This window comes from Sander lucioperca, chromosome 22 (assembly GCF_008315115.2).
Source record: "Sander lucioperca isolate FBNREF2018 chromosome 22, SLUC_FBN_1.2, whole genome shotgun sequence".
NCBI classification, from domain to species: Eukaryota; Metazoa; Chordata; class Actinopteri; order Perciformes; family Percidae; genus Sander; species Sander lucioperca.
This window is the reverse complement of record NC_050194.1, coordinates 12,044,057-12,060,094: the sequence shown is the minus strand read 5'-3', so window position 1 is coordinate 12,060,094 and position 16,038 is coordinate 12,044,057. Positions and strand designations below refer to the sequence as shown.

Genomic DNA, 16,038 nt, shown 5'->3' with positions numbered 1-16,038 from the left:
ACTATGAGGTTAAGGGGATAGATCTATATGGTATTGCATAAGGTAAACCCAATAAAAATGTCATTCATGTGTGTTTACGTTTTTTTTTTCCCCAGATGTTTTTACCCTGTGGATCGACCAGTGTAAATGATTATTTTGAATTGCTCCGTTTTTTTACACAATAGCACACACGATTAGCTTTTATGAGTATAAGTAACCATAAGTCATTTCAACAAATCCTTTTTTTCCCTTCCAAATCCTAACTTCTGATAAATAGTGACCTCTTGTGTCACTTCATCAAAACACGTTGCTATGGTTTAGTTGCCTAGAAACGTGCCTGTTTAAATGTAGACGATCTTTTTTATTATTATTCGTTTTATTTACACGGGATTATAAAACAGTGTTCAAAAATATGTTTCATACAGCCACAAATCTCAGTCAACTAAATGATTTAGTTATTGTACACATGTAATTTGTCAAATGTAGTCGTTTGGGTTAACGATCTCGTCTCGGCAAAGATGTTATATAAAACAAGATAGAAATCCGCCTGTGTTTGTTAGAATGAGACATCTCACGCATGGTGTATGAAAGCTATAATCTAAAATATAGTCGAAATGAACAGATGTCAGCAGCATATATTCCTAATAATAAACGTAATACGTCTCTCGTGTATATCAAAAATGAGACTTTTTGCTTGTTTTATTTTCGGAATAGGTAACGTTAGACAGCGGCACAGCGCGGTGAACAGCCGCAAAGCAACGCTTTTCACCAACAACTTAAAGGGTGCTTGTGATGGACTATGTGCTATTAGTGGAAGCTATGCTGCTCGAATGAAATGGAAACGAATAAACAATCAGATAAAATCGTACGGCTAAATCATCGTCAGTTAAAGAGGCACACTCAAAAACACAAACCGTCAAAAATAAACGCGCATCCATGGATCTTAGCGGTATTTAAACAAAGCCGGAAGTAAACGACGGATGACTGTTTCTCTTCGCTATTTCGGTGTCTGTCTTCGAGCGGTTGGTTTTTCAGGAGGGAAACTTTGCAAGGTTTAACGGGATTTGAGCACGATTCATTTATTTCGCCTAATTACCAGAGCCAGTGCAGTCACACTGAAAGGTAGGAGCACACCTTGATGAAGGAACATGTTCATTTTGTCGTGTATTATGATATTTTACCCGCTTCAGTTTGCGCCATTCTCGCTAGTTTGGCAATGCACAAATGTGCGCCTTTTAGCTCTGGCGGTCTTTGTCCCTATTCTTTAATGGATTATGATCTGGTTTATTCCTATAGAATATTTCACATCCCTGTTTGCTATTCCAGAGTAGATATCGTTAAGCGTTAGAAGAAATGCAGTTATCACTTTTCTGTCATCCAAAATTTTGTTCAAATCAAGTGCAATTGCGCATTTTTGTGCTGCATCAGGCCGTGTCAGACGCTAACAGCGCCAGTGCCTGTTGGGACATAGCATGATTCTGGCGCACATGAGTTAGCTAGCTTAGCAAGCTAACCGGCTAGCTTGCTAATCAAATAGCTTTCTATGGTCCGTTTGTTGACGTTTGTGTTGACTGCAAGTTTACAGTAAAACTCAACAAACACGGCAGAAATTAAACATTAATGGTTTCATTTCCCGGGGCTCTTAAGTTAAACCCCAGGCGCAACGGAAGAAGTAACGTTAGCATAATGTTTTTTTTAGTAGACATGTAACGTTAACGTTATCACCCACGGCTAACTTGACTAGGTTAACGTTAGTCCCTTAGCGAACTAGCTAGCTAGACTGGTGGTTTAAACGATACTTTAAACAATAATGTAAGACTGTTTAACATTACGTCTTAAGTTGGCTATGTAGAGTACAACTCCACTGTTATAAAGTTGGTAAATGCTGCGTGGGCAGTTTGTAGTTATTGCTGGTGCCGTTTTGTTGCTTAATCCTCGTTTTAATAACGTTACCTTAAAATCATCGTTGCTATAGAGATCATTAGACATTCCAACGGAGGGTCTCAATTAAAGCTCCTATTTAACTTTGAAAGGACTGGCAACACCGAGGTGTAACGTTATAACCACCTCTACCAAGTTGGTAAAAGTGAGGAAAGTCAAAAACATTTTAAAGTATGCAACCATAACGTTACTTTCATCTGGGTGATTTAACTGATAAAACACCTTCATTTAGACTTAAGGGCTAATTAATTCACAAATCCTTACATCCTCCTTGGCTTTGATGCTTTATAAATGACTTAATTGACAAATCATGTCAACTCTAAAAACAATGGGTGATAACAAGGTCAGTTCAAGTTTTTAAGGCAATGACCTCCACAAAGTGGACAAGGGCTTGTGATTCCCTGCTGCCAAGTCAGACCTGGTTAGGAATGGCTTTATATAATTGACTTGACATTTTCTTCCATTACAGGAGTACACAAATCATGTCAGGCATTGCATTGAGCCGGCTTGCCCAGGAGCGCAAGGCATGGCGGAAGGACCATCCTTTTGTAAGTTGTGTCTTATGAGATGCACCTGTTCTGGCTTCACTTTGAGGGTCTGTTTGAGCGTCAAGTTCTCTGGTATACATTAATGTCTAACTGTTTGCACTCTCCTGGTGAATTTCAGGGATTTGTTGCTGTACCAACAAAAAATCCAGATGGAACGATGAATCTCATGAACTGGGAATGTGCTATTCCTGGCAAGAAAGGGGTAATATGTTTTATAGTGTTGCATACAGAACATATTTTGTAGGGCTGTCCTGAATACAATTTTTTTTTGGGCTTTGGTGCTTCAGTACTAATCAACAGTGAATAATAAGCTTCAAGGATTCACTGCTGCATGTATGTTTAACATTAAAATATGATGTATAAATATATGAATGTCAATAATTATTATTGTAATAGCTTAGTATTGTATGCACCATAAAAAGGTCTGTGTAAAGGCTTTAGGCTGCTCTACGCGTTATTGTAGGCCCAGTTTAATATGCAACTCAATTTTATACAGTATGTATTAGGGCTGCACAATGTTTTCAACTGTGTTATTTCTAATGTTATCAACTGCCGCTATATATATATATATATATATATATACACACACACACTCTTTTAGAAATGATTTCCTTGGTTTGTTTTAAATTCAACAAGCAATTTCTTTTGTATTTTCGAAGAATACGGAAAACAGCAGAAAGGCAGAACTTAAGAAGTACGCTTTAATGTTTTTTTTTAATGCAAGTAATATCGTTATCGTGATATTCAACGTTATTGCATATTTTCCACATATTGTGCAGCCTTACAATATGTATCTCTTTCAGCTCAGGGGTCCTTGGCCTAAAACACGTTGAAGACCCCTGTTTTAGTTTAATTAAAGGCATTTATTTTTTAAAGAACCTGTTATGCAGTATTGGGAAGAAGAAGGAAGAGGAAAAAAAAAAACCCGAATATCCGAATCACAAAATTAAAAACCGAACACCTACCTAATGAACGAATACTCGGATTTGGATCCATAAATGCTTTACATAGCAACCACTGCTAAACACAGTGAGGTTTCTAGGACAATGAGTGTATTCACTTGGACTTGAGTATCCCGGTTATGATCTGGTTTCTGGAGTATCCCGTTTTTGTGTTTGAGCGTATAAAACCCATATCCTGTTTTAAGAAACCTGGATAAACTCTTATCCGGTTTGTGAGAAACCTAAATATGCTAGCTGGAGTATTTTGAAAGACTGTGATATTGTTGCATGTGTTCCCCTCATCCTGAAATTTCTGAGCGCCGCTGACTACCTGTGCAGGCTCAGCTTCAGCCAAGTGCCGTAACAGAAATGCAAACAATGGTGGGAAATATGCGATAATGTTTAATTCAGATATTCTTTTATTGAACAAATTAAACATTGCCTTGAAAATAAAAGGCACCACTAAAACATTTGTAACATTTTAAAGTGCAGTTTTCTACAGATTTTCTTTCAACTAACACACAAAAATCTCTAAATGTCTTTAGTGATATGTCGCAGCTTTTCTTGATGGGTTTATTGCGCCAGTTGATATTGCGATGATTTTTAAAAAAAAAAAAAAAAAAAAATTATATATTGTGCAGCCCTAAGCGAAAGCATCTCACTTCTGGAGCGATAAGGAAACAGAGTTTTGTCTGTAATGAAAGAGTTGAATATACTTAGTAGTTTAGATAGGTAAAGGCATCGGATGCTGACTTATTCAAGTCTGTAGTGGGTAGGTTACAGGACACCTATTTCCCAACGTAAAAAAAAAAATAAACATCAGAGGCGCATGCACAAACAGAATGCAGTAAGTGGCATACTAGTATTTATCATGTATGCAAGGATATGAATAACCCGATTCATTAAGCCTCATAACTGGGATACTAATGTCAATGTAAACTAACTCAAATGTCATTTCTGCAGCTGGTTTTTAAATGCATTATATTACATAATACAACTATAGAGGATTGTATTGGATGTATTGCATTTCCTATTGTGCCAAATTTTCAGGGACCAAATCGGGTGTAAAAAGCTGATCATTCTTAGTAACAGCTTGAACAATGATGAGCCTGAAACCTGCTTTTAAAATGAATCTGGTAACAACAAGGGTTTGAGTCATTTGGGTGGAAACTTGTGTGAATATAAATCAAATGGTTCTGTGTCTCCTCAGACTCCGTGGGAAGGAGGCCTGTTCAAACTGCGCATGTTGTTCAAGGATGACTACCCTTCTTCACCTCCAAAATGTGAGTTAATGTGTCTGACCTGTGCTCAGCTTAAACACAACTATAATAGTTAATACTACACACTGTAATTACTACACACTGTTTTTAAGCGGTAGCAGATTCTTGTAGAAATGTATCTGCATTATGCAGTCACTAGATGGACTTGATGGCAAACGCTTCATCTAAAATGTAAAGCCAGACGCACACCACAGTACGTGTCTTCCTTCGTGTACGTTTTGCATTATGCAAACTGACAGTCGCAATAAGCTAGTAAAAGAAAACATAATGAGAATGTTTGTTTGAAAATGGCCCAGATAAGGTCAGGAGTACCCCAACCCTCTCAAGACAGATGGGCAACGAGCCTCCATATTGGCTGTTTTATTAGTCGTTCAACATGCCCTCATTCACTTCCCCTCGGTGGAATTCCCGCCGCCATCATAAGTGATTTTGAATGGTTCGTAAAAAGCGGTATAATTAATATTTGTATAGCACCTTTCATTCAAGAAATGCAGCACAAAGTGCTTTACAATAAGGAAATTGCATGACATAAACAGACAAAAACAAGTATAGAACGCCATAATTAATGGAAAATACTACACACTTGAAGCAGTAGCGCTAAGCCTACAACTGGCATTCAATCCATGACAGTTTGGGCTGAAAGTGTACAAGGTAGAGATGTTCCAATAAAAAAATGTTACCCCCCGTACCAATACACGAACTTGCATGTCGGCTAGTAAGAGTACCAGTTTTTTTTGTTTAGATTTTTACACAGCTGTATACTAATGGATGTGATATGATTGCTATCATTGTTGTATGGCCTGGCTCAGGTTAAACCCTTTGTAAAACATGAACAAATGCATACAGAGAATGAATGCCATAGAACTTTATTTTATTATCTAGTTTGACAGTCATTACGGAAAAATAACATAAATAAACCACTTTAAAGTAGGCTTTTTTCGGGGCTTAATTCTTAATACGCTTAACTCGCATACTCGCCGATATCAGAATTTTACACAGTTCCATGCTGGTATTGCAACAACTCTAGTACAAGGGCAGGTGCGTTATATTTTAATCCCCCGCTCCTGCCCCAGCCACTTTCCCTCTGCTCTTAGTAGCCTCCGTGTGTTGTATGATAAGTAATACCAAGGGCTGAGGGGAAGTCCCTGCCAATGTATCCATTCTGAAAACTGTGATGGCCAAATAAGACTTCCTGTCATCCATTCGGGACCTGGCCAAGCTGAATTATAAATCTTATCCAACATGTTAAAAGTATCCTTGTAATGAAGAAGCGCATACTTTATAGCTTAGATCTAACTTTACCAGAGTCTGCTAAAGAGTTACTATATTAATACTACTAGATATAACAATAATAACCCAGACTACGACGGAATATTAACCGTTTATTAGCCCAGCAGCATGGCTAACACCACCAACAGAAGCTAAAGTTAACCACAATCCATCAGGTGTATATCAACAACGGATCTTATAGTAGCCCAAAATACACAATGTTTAAGCTTTCTCACTAAAGCTGGGCAGTGTCGGGCCTGCTTGACACATTGGTTGTGATCGGTTTACGGCAGTAGCAAACACAGGTTTTTCCCACACCAATACCATCATTTAGTTTGAAGGCTTGTGAATGACTTATAAACACTGCAAAGGTTATTGGAGCCGATCTAAAAGCAATATCCTAGTAATTGTTTCTGTTCATTGCTGTTGATGGGACATGATTTGGATGTTAACTGGTGGCCCCTTCCAGTAGATGCTTTCACACATACATCCTTTACTGTTCATTTTGCAACATTGTACAGCAGTACAACAGTAATGATTTGTGTGTTGGATGATTTTGAGAGCTGATAAAGCCATGGCACTAAATGGGGTGTGACAATTCGACCGCTCCAAACTAATTAAACACTTTGACTAGAGATTAGGGATGCCCCGATTGATAGCCCGCCTATCATTATCACCCGATATTCAGTAAAAGTACGCAATCGGCAGATCGGCAATAATGCTTTCTAGTCGGCAATTTAGCTTTTTTTTTTTTTTATTTATTTTGATTTAGATTGATGCATGTAATGTGGTACCAAAGTTCACAAGTGCAAGTTCCGTGCGGACACTTGTGTTAGCAGTACACTGTTAGCAACATGTACTGAGGTTCACATAACAAGCGCAGTCAGTCACACTATGGCGAGCACAATTGAAACCGAGGAGTTGGAAGACCCGTCTGCAGGGTCCCATTAGTTTACAACAGCAACGGAGAGAAAGTTGTGTATAAGAAGCTTTGCTTCACCGCTGTAGTGAATGGAAACATAGCCAAGAACGCTCATTCAACTGCATCAGCCAGATGTTCGAACCAAGGAAAAAACTAACTAGCCCAACTCCTTATCCCTGCTAGCCTTTACCCGCAAAGGCAAAACAGGATAAAACAATAGCTGAAGCAGTTTGTTTCAATTTAACACAGCAAATGTAATAAGGCACTTGGAGACACCCCAGCGGAGCTGACAGCAAAAGTGAAAAGAAAAGATTGAAAAAGCAGCACCCAAACGGCAAGTAACGCAAACCATGTTAGAGAGCACCTGCCCGTATGACCATGATAGTAAGATGGTATAATTACATTGCGTATTTCAGTTGTCCTTTTAGACTTGTTGTAGGCTAACGTTAACTGTTGCATTGCTCCTTGGTTCTTTGTACTGTTCTGTTGATTGAACAGACTAAGTAAAAGCGTGTTTGCCTGTGGGTTTTTTTCTTTTCTTTTTTTCTTACCTTAATCAGATTTGACTGATTTAACACGGTTTTTAAGCAGGTAACTACGTAGCATACACAGTTTAATGGAGCGCGTCAACACTAGATGGTGCCCTATACCAAAATTCAATACAGCCTGATGCACTACAAAGCAGTCAAAGTGACATGTAATGTAGCTATACCGGCTGCTATGGAAAAAAAAATGCATAGAAACATTTGTATTGGGTGTTTATTGGCCGATGTGGCTCATCGACAATCTGTATTGGTGGCAAAAAAAACATGATTGGGGCATTTCTACTTGAGATACTGGCCTACTGTGTAAATCAAATCACGTCCGGGCACTGGGGTGAACGAAGTTTCAAATACACAGCAACAGGGATGGTGCTGTCTGGATGTCGCATTCAAATAACCTTAGGCCATTGCTTGTGTGAACAACAGAAGTTGCTGCCTTTAGTGGAACAGTTCAGTCAGTGTATACTCTGAAAAAGCCCAGTGATTTGTGTTATTTGTGTTCATCTTGTCTTCTTTTCATCTTGACATTTGTAATGGATACGAAACATAAGTGCACTTAACATTTTCTTGTCTTTCAGGTAAATTTGAGCCTCCACTCTTTCACCCAAATGTGTATCCATCAGGCACAGTATGCCTATCTATTCTAGAGGAGGACAAGGACTGGAGACCGGCCATTACAATAAAGCAGGTTAGGATTGCCAAGCAAACCTTATTTACATTATAAGGCTTTTCCAGAAGTCTTTTTTAAAAGCTTCTATTTCTTTCTTTGGTTTCATACTGTATCTCTAAATGCCCTGACACACCAAAGCGACCGTCGGTCCAAGTTGGGCCGCCAGTGAGCGACGGCAGCCCTAGTTTTTGTGGTGTGTCCCGCACTGTAGCCACACGTTGGGCTTCGTCGACTGATTTGAACATGTCAACATTGTAACATGATTGGCTATTCAGCTTGAAAACGGTAGTGAGGAAAGCAAACAAACAACGTGAAAGTGCACACAGAAGGCTCTTATTTTTTTGTCTCATCTGATCAATCCAATACACCTGAGAGCTGTCAGAACTGGCCAAAAATGACATTGAATGTTTTTTCTAAAAAAAAAAAAAACACTAGGTTCAAATGATTGGAATATCTATTTTTTCAGTGAGCTCTAATTCAGATACAAATTGAGAGTTCAAGCAACTGACCTAGAACTTTAGTGACTAACAAATATAAGCAGCCTTATAAGGAAATGCAAAACAGATGAATTGCTAATTTAAAAAATAATTTTGGTTCATTTATCCTACAGATCTTATTAGGTATCCAGGAACTCCTAAATGAACCAAATATCCAGGATCCAGCCCAAGCAGAGGCTTACACAATCTACTGGTGAGTGACATTGGATTTCATATTTTGGGGGGGGGGGGAATGGGGGTGTCTCTTGTGCTCAGTGAAACACAGAGCAGGGGACAAAAGCAGCAGGCCTGTAAATGACACCAAAACAGCAGCATAGTTTTTTTTTTTTTTTTAGCTTAGGCGCTGTAAAAACAAAACACTTTTAATGGCAGGGTAAACCCTGATTTACATTTTAGCAAATTCCAAGATGTTCTGCGCTTTACAGTTGACTCTATTTTTATTATCAAATTCTGCGATTGCATCCATGTTTTCTGCTCCGTGGTGACAAGCGACTTTCGTCAGCGCAGAATTGTGACGTGTCAATTGACAGAAAAGTCTCATTCATTCCAATATGACTGTTGAGGCTGGGGTTACATACAAATTGTAGTAGTTTGAAAATGGTTCCTGATTTGAGTAAGTGATCAGAGCAACATGGTAACTGCATTTTTTGTTTTGTTTACCCTTTCCAGCCAAAACAGAGTAGAATATGAAAAAAGAGTTCGAGCACAAGCCAAAAAATTCTCCCCCTCGTAAGGGCGAAGACTTGCTCCGCTGTGGCAGAAGGAATGGGTTTAACAAGAATCACCTCCCCGCTCAGTCTCAATGAATGTGCGCCTCTCACATCAGGACTTGCTTAAAGACTTCTATTTAAACTCCACACATTCTGTGCCATCCGACCTATCATTTTGTGTTCTTATTTGCCAGTTGGCGCATAATGCTGGGAGGGGATGGGTGCTTCAGCACCCTGGTTATTTCTTTTAAACATAATTGTCTTAAGTGGTGCAAGGGACACCGCTCGCTACCAGTTTCATCATCTCCATGCAAGCTGGCTGTCATCAATGTTCAAGGAAGAAAATGTCTTTTTTGTTTTATATTGCTCTTTCACAGGTTATATTCCTTTTATTGTTTTCCCCCCTTTATTTTCCATAAATGTAATGTAAAATTAGCTTATTTCATTGTCAGTATTTCAACTGCTGTATAATGAATGGCACTTTTATACTGTTCTATCTCACTAGTGTCTCTAGATGGCTCTGTCTAATTCTCTTTCCCAGGTTTTCTATTCAGCATGCTGTAATATATGATAGAATCTGCTGCCTTGGCTGTCTTTTTGTTATTCAGAGTGTTTGCTATGAAATAAATAAAAAATAGCCATGATGACTAAGGCAGGTAGGCTTACTTCTGTATCAGACTTTAAGGTTATATGGTGCTTTGTTCATGTTTGTGTTGGCGTAAATAAAACTTTCTACAAAATGTTAGCTTTTTTTATTAAACAAGTAAAATATACAGCAAGTTCAACTTGGTGTCAGAGACGATGCAAAACTATTGAGTCATAAAAGTCTCTGAAGTCTGTTAAAACAACTTGGTTTCCAGTTCATTTACTCATTTGATGCAAGCAAACAGTTATAGAATTACGCTTTCTTATAATCAACTTAATGCATAATGCTGTGGATAAGTGCACACTAATAATGTTATAATAGCCAAAAATAACTCATTAGGAATATACTGTAATTATTTTTTAGCTTAAAGCAGTTGGCAGTGTTTTCGAAGCATTACATTTCCCTGTGTAAATGTGTGTAGTTGAACTGTTAGGCCCAACAATATTTAAAGTTCAACTTTACACTATTTTACTGTCCAGTTACTACACACAAACGGATCAGCTTATGCTTCAGTGATGGCCTCCACTCTGATCGTCCCTGTTGGGCAGGATTTTGTTGATGGTCCCCCATGGTGCTCTGCTGTGACTGGACTGCTCTGCTGGAAGGTGCTCAGGGTGCAGTACTCATTGCAGTACCAGGGAGGGTCCCTCTCCAGCCAACACCCTGAGTCTCCTTCAGTAGGGCTCCCTTGCTGTGAGTGGAGCGTCATACTCTGGAGTGAGCTCCCTGGATATGACAACGGAGCCATGGTGCTCACAGCGTACGGGACACCCAGGAGAGAAGTATCACAGCCTGGGTCAGTTATATTGCTGTATGTGCTGCCCTCCATGAACTGGTGGTGAAAGTGGGGCTGACACTCTTCCTCCTCGACAACTGCACACTCGATTAGCGTGTCAATTTGGAGCGTTTCCTCTGTATTCAGCATGTCTGTGTTTTTTTGAGTAACCACCCAGCTCTATAATCACAGTCATGTTTAGGGACATTTCTCATAAGATAATTGTCAGTATTGTATGTGACAAGTTAAGCTTACCTTGAAATCTCCCTGGCAGTCCCTGTACAGGGTGTCGAAATAGGGTGCTGGAGTTGGGATGAAGGCACTCTGCCGCCACCTATTAAGTGTGAGGAATAAAAAAAATATATATTTAGTGTGTATTGCTTGTAAGAAATTGTATTTGTGAGGAGTCAAAAGCTGGAGGGGGACCTTACTTAAATGGAGCATAGCAGGAAAGTAAGACGAATAGCACCATCACAAATAAGGGAATGAGCATCTTAACCAGTCCGGAAACAAATGAATTTGATGGGAGATCTGTATGGACAAAAATGCAGTAGAAAATTATTAAAATGGCAAAATTGTAGGCCTAGATGCAAAAGGGTAATTTTTAAGTAATGATTTTACAATAGCTGCTTTCTCAACAAGTTGCCTTTAAGTTGAAGATCCTCTTCATTAAGCATAGATCAGCGGACTATATGGAAGAGACTCACCATTCACAGCTGACTCCGTCTCCCAGTAAACCTCAGAAGACCAGTCACTCCACTCTCCCTTGTAATTACCCTGATTAGGACTTGACCGCACTCTTGCAGTGTACTTGGTGTCTGGTACAAAATGCTGATCATCCACAGAATAATTCTTGCCGTCTGTGTTAATTTCATGCGATAACACCTGAGATAGATAAACAGGTTATTATGTAGTGAAACTTTGCAAAGGAGAGAAGTGTCCTTTACGGTGGCCCGTTTGTGCCAATTTATTAGTTACGGATATATGACAGGACGATTATTCAAGAAAAGTGCAGTAGGTAAATTATTTAATAATGTTACTACAAAGAGATTCATAGTTACAATCTAAAATTTCTCAATTGCTTTATGACTATGAATATTTATTTTGACTGAGATAGAATCACTGCTGTCAGTCTTTTCCATCATGGTACAAATCATGTGTACTGATCGATCATTTGATTTAATTTGGGGATTTATTTGTTGATAAATTGTATTATTTAAGTATATCATTATTACCTAATCCTGAGCCCTTTTGGTACAGGGGTCCTGTGTCAAAATCAAGTTTTCAGAGCTTTAATATTGTGATAAACTAGCGGCATGTTCAGTAGATGAACAACAGCAAACTTTAACCTCCTTACAGGGTTAATCCGGCCGTGCTTACTGGGACACTGGAGTGGAACAGAGCCATCGTTATGTTCTTCGTTGAAGATGTTAAAATGTGTGCGGTGAAAAAGACCTAAGGGTCAAATAAAGTCACAGTTTCTCATCACCCACAGAACGTCGCCACACTGAGCTGACAGCCACAGTGGCCACTACTGAAGTCGCTGTGGGAGTTTGTCATTTCAAAAAATTCTCAGCTCGGAGCTGACCTCACAAGAAGAAACCCAGTGAAAGGAAAATGACTTCAAGATCTCTGAAATGTGTGAAATTATTAACAGCAGTTTGGGTCAACCCCGCTGGCACATTGGCAAAAGTGTAATTGACATAGCTTTTGTATCATTGATTAACCATTCATTCATTCAATTCATGTTTTCATTAATCTTTACATTGCTAATTTGTACATTTCTCTGTTGTATCCTTCAATACACTAATTACCTTTCTTTTTCTTTTTTTTGATTTAATCCATTAAATTATTATTATTATTATCTTTTTTTTTACATTATTTTTTGGGCATTTTTAGGCCTTTATTGACAGGACAGCTGAAGAAATGAAAGGGGAGAGAGAAGGGGAATGACGGTCCGAGTCGGGCCCGCTGCATCGAGGAGCAAACCTCTATATGTGGGCGCCCACTCTACCAACTGAGCTATCCGGGCGCCCCTATTAAATTATTAATTATTGATTTACCAATAGATTTTAACTGCCACAAACAGGCCTCCAACAGACCAGAGCTGTTTCCTAAAAAGCTTGTGTTATTCTTTAATTCCAAGCACCCCATTCTGTTTAAGCATTGAATCTCACGTGTTTGTCTCCTCTTTTGTAGTAATGGAGCTGATACTTGAGGTTGTTGAGCAGATTGGAGTACTGACCAACTTCCTCATAGGTGTTTCTCCAGGTGAAGTGGTGTTGACTTGAGTTGTGGGTGACTGTGAGGCAGCACGGTGCATTTGGTTTAACTGAAGGGAGGACACATTAAAGACAAACATACACAAAAGGCAGGTTTTTAAATAGGCAAACCTCAGTATTTTTCTATATACAAATGTGTTTTGTGTGTCTGGTTATGAGAACAGACCAAAATCAGTGTGTTTCTTACTGTTTGTCACAGGAAAATATTTGTAATCCAGTTTTTCACACATTTCAGACCCATCAGTTTTGTTGTGGCATAGCGAGATTTCAAAAGAAACTACATCGTCGAAGGGCTCAGAATAATGGTCGTCGTCGTCATCAGGCATCGGATTGGATGTGTTAACGGAGCAGAAGTAATCCCCATTGGTGTTTGTCAGCATACACACAAACTTATTTCTGCACAAAGCAGTAATGAAACAATATCATCATCACATTTAAGGTCATATATTATTAATACGTGTGAGTAAAAAAAAAAAGCCTCACTCAGGTGAGTAGACATCTGTGAAAGTGAGCCAGTAGCAGCTCTTGCTGTCTGAGCAGTTTTCTGATGGTGCGATGCTCAGGGAGCACTTGATGGTGAACAGGTAATCGTTCACACAGTGAAAATCACGGTCCACACCTAAAACATATACAGGAAATGTTTTATTGGGAGTGTATGGAGAAAAGCAGATATTTTACGTGTCACTTTGTAACCTCATTTAAGTAAAGGATCCCTATAGTTGGTGAATGCTCTCTGTATTTGTAGTTTTTTCTTTCCCTCTGCAAGATGACTGCATACCATCCAGTCTAGGAACCACTTAATAACATTTTTAACTGTGGGCTTTATGGGTTATTGTAAGAAAACAACTTCGTTACTCACATTTAAAGCTGCAGACTTAAAACGCAGTCTCCCATCTCTTCTATTAAAATCGCTTTTTAGCCAGTATTGCCGGAAGAAACAATTACGGAGGCCGCTAACACTGTTAATGTCCATATGGACATGTGAGTATTGTTTTAGGATAGACTTGAAAAAAAATGTGAACTTATCGTTTAATTGGTGATTGTAATAATGTTGTAACATTACAATGTTAATAAAAAATAGTAGACTTTCCCTTTATAATAGGAAAGCTTCCCAGACTTTTCCCAGAAGGTCAAATAAACCATAGCTGATGTCCTCATCAGAGTCAGTTAAACAGATAACAGCCTCTGAGCCATTCATTCTAACTTTTAATATGTATGTTGTATTATATCTAGTTTTTAAATGATCCTACATTTACATTTTACAGTTATTCATTTGGCTTTTGCACCAAGCAAAGTACAAATGAATGTACAATCCAAGCAATCTAATTATCACGATTTTCTATCACATAAAAAATAAAAGATACTGGCAGAGACATAACCTGTGATACGATTTCCATGCAGACAGACAATGTTAGTAGATCCAAACAGAAACACGATCAGCAGCATCGGCTTCAGCCTCAGCAGTGAGCAGTCCATCACACCAGAAGGTCCAGACATCATCTCGGCCCGGGGAGGTCTCACTTAACTCATGTTGCACTGAAGCATTTGTATAAGATAAAAATAAAACGGAGAGGGAGGCATCAGTGAGTCTGTTCACAGTGATAGCGATCACTCACGTGTCTCTGCTGGGAGAGGATGTGCTTTTTTAAGAGAGCAGTTGTAAATGAAAAGTGTGTGAGAGGGGTAAGACTACAGTGTAGGCAAACATAATGTTGAGTCTCAGGTCACAACCTCATAATCTATCATACTTTGCACTGAGTTTGGTTCTTTTCATGACATTTGGCTACGTTTTCTTATTATCAGACCTATTTTAATTGCTTTAGAAACCAATTAAAATCCAAAATTGATAATGCTTTTGAATCTGTAAATGTTTTACCTTTATTCTTTCTGCGTCCTTCAGATTTCTTCACTTACGGTAACCTACTGAATAGGCACAAAGCTGGAATACATTCAGGTCATACCAGCACTGATGAGATTGATTTTGATCAACACGCTGACAAGACACCAAAAATACACATGCAATGGTGTCACGTAACATTAATTACTGTACAAACGTCTCTCTGGAGCTCTGCAAACAACGATTTGTCACACAAAAGCTCCTGTGCTGCAAGACATCTGCAGAGAGAGTCTGCAAATATGTGCTAAACATTACATTCCTTAAATCACACACATTTACCATGAAATGGATTACTCACATGTTTATGGACATTGGTTGTGATTGTACATATAGATACAATATAAAGATTCCCCTTCTCTAGTACAGGGATGTCCATCTAAATGTTCCATGTGGCTCTATGTATGAACTGAAGTTTTTCACACTAGATAACAAAACAAAGTGACTTATGTGAAAGTACGTATTTTAGCTTTATATTTGCGTCTGTTGCACTGAGCTAGACACATAGAGGAATACAGTTTATGTTTGTGGATCGATTGGAGGTTACTCTTAGTAAGCAAGCACTTAAATGCCCAAATGCCAATACTCACTTTATGCTGGTGTACTTTAGTGATGACTTAAATTATTTGATGTAATCTGATTCATCAAAAATATGTAGGGCAAAACATATTGGTGATTTTCTTTGTCAAGTGGAGCAACCTGAAATTGGAATATAAGAATTATTGTGCAACTTACAAGAGTGTTGTGCAATGTGTAGAGCAGAGACAGGAGATCAGCTGAATGTTGGTTGTGTGTTGTGGTGATCCTATATAAGATACGAGCTGCCTTCCTCTGACAATTTTGTTGATTTAGTGTTAGTAACGTACACACTAGTAGACTGTCTCTGTGTATAACTTCATACACAGTGCATGAAGTAATTTGCAATCGATCAAGAGGATGCAAGAAGTTTGACCCTGTGTGCCAGTTCAAGTTTTTTCAGTCTAATTAGGACAAAACATGATTTAATTGAATGCATTATACAAGACTGTTAGTTTGTGGTCCAAGGGTGGAAGGTTTGGTTAGTGTGTCAACGTCATCACTTGTCACACTTTTGTTGCTAAAGATTAGAAGTTAAGAAGGCAATACTCTCAAGGCTACTTTTT

The 16,038-nt window shown here is 38.7% G+C and overlaps 2 protein-coding genes across 5 annotated transcripts; one reads left to right on the top strand and one right to left on the bottom strand.

The window, feature by feature from the left end:
• The first annotated feature begins 822 nt into the window (after positions 1-822).
• On the top strand, positions 823-10,040 carry ube2ib (ubiquitin-conjugating enzyme E2Ib). Its single transcript, XM_031291356.2, has 7 exons — positions 823-1,101; positions 2,390-2,468; positions 2,587-2,670; positions 4,620-4,692; positions 8,001-8,110; positions 8,703-8,782; positions 9,259-10,040. Exons 2-7 carry the CDS (start codon positions 2,403-2,405, stop codon positions 9,320-9,322), a joined length of 477 nt encoding a protein of 158 aa, XP_031147216.1. The 5' UTR covers positions 823-1,101; positions 2,390-2,402; the 3' UTR covers positions 9,323-10,040.
• Positions 10,037-14,983, bottom strand: LOC116044283 (interleukin-21 receptor). Of its 4 annotated transcripts, none has more exons than XM_035997612.1 (9): positions 14,879-14,983; positions 14,367-14,538; positions 13,486-13,621; positions 13,190-13,398; positions 12,886-13,052; positions 11,428-11,605; positions 11,152-11,251; positions 10,976-11,054; positions 10,037-10,900 (listed from the first exon to the last, which is right to left on the bottom strand). In XM_035997612.1, the coding sequence occupies exons 2-9, from the start codon at positions 14,500-14,502 to the stop codon at positions 10,448-10,450; spliced, it is 1,458 nt and encodes a 485-aa protein (XP_035853505.1). In that variant the 5' UTR covers positions 14,503-14,538; positions 14,879-14,983; the 3' UTR covers positions 10,037-10,447. The 4 variants fall into 4 exon arrangements, with proteins under 4 accessions (XP_035853505.1, XP_031147214.1, XP_031147215.1 ...); XM_031291354.2 differs by having other exon boundaries at positions 12,898-13,052; XM_031291355.2 differs by having other exon boundaries at positions 14,382-14,538; positions 14,879-14,982.
• Between the last annotated feature and the right edge of the window lie 1,055 nt (positions 14,984-16,038).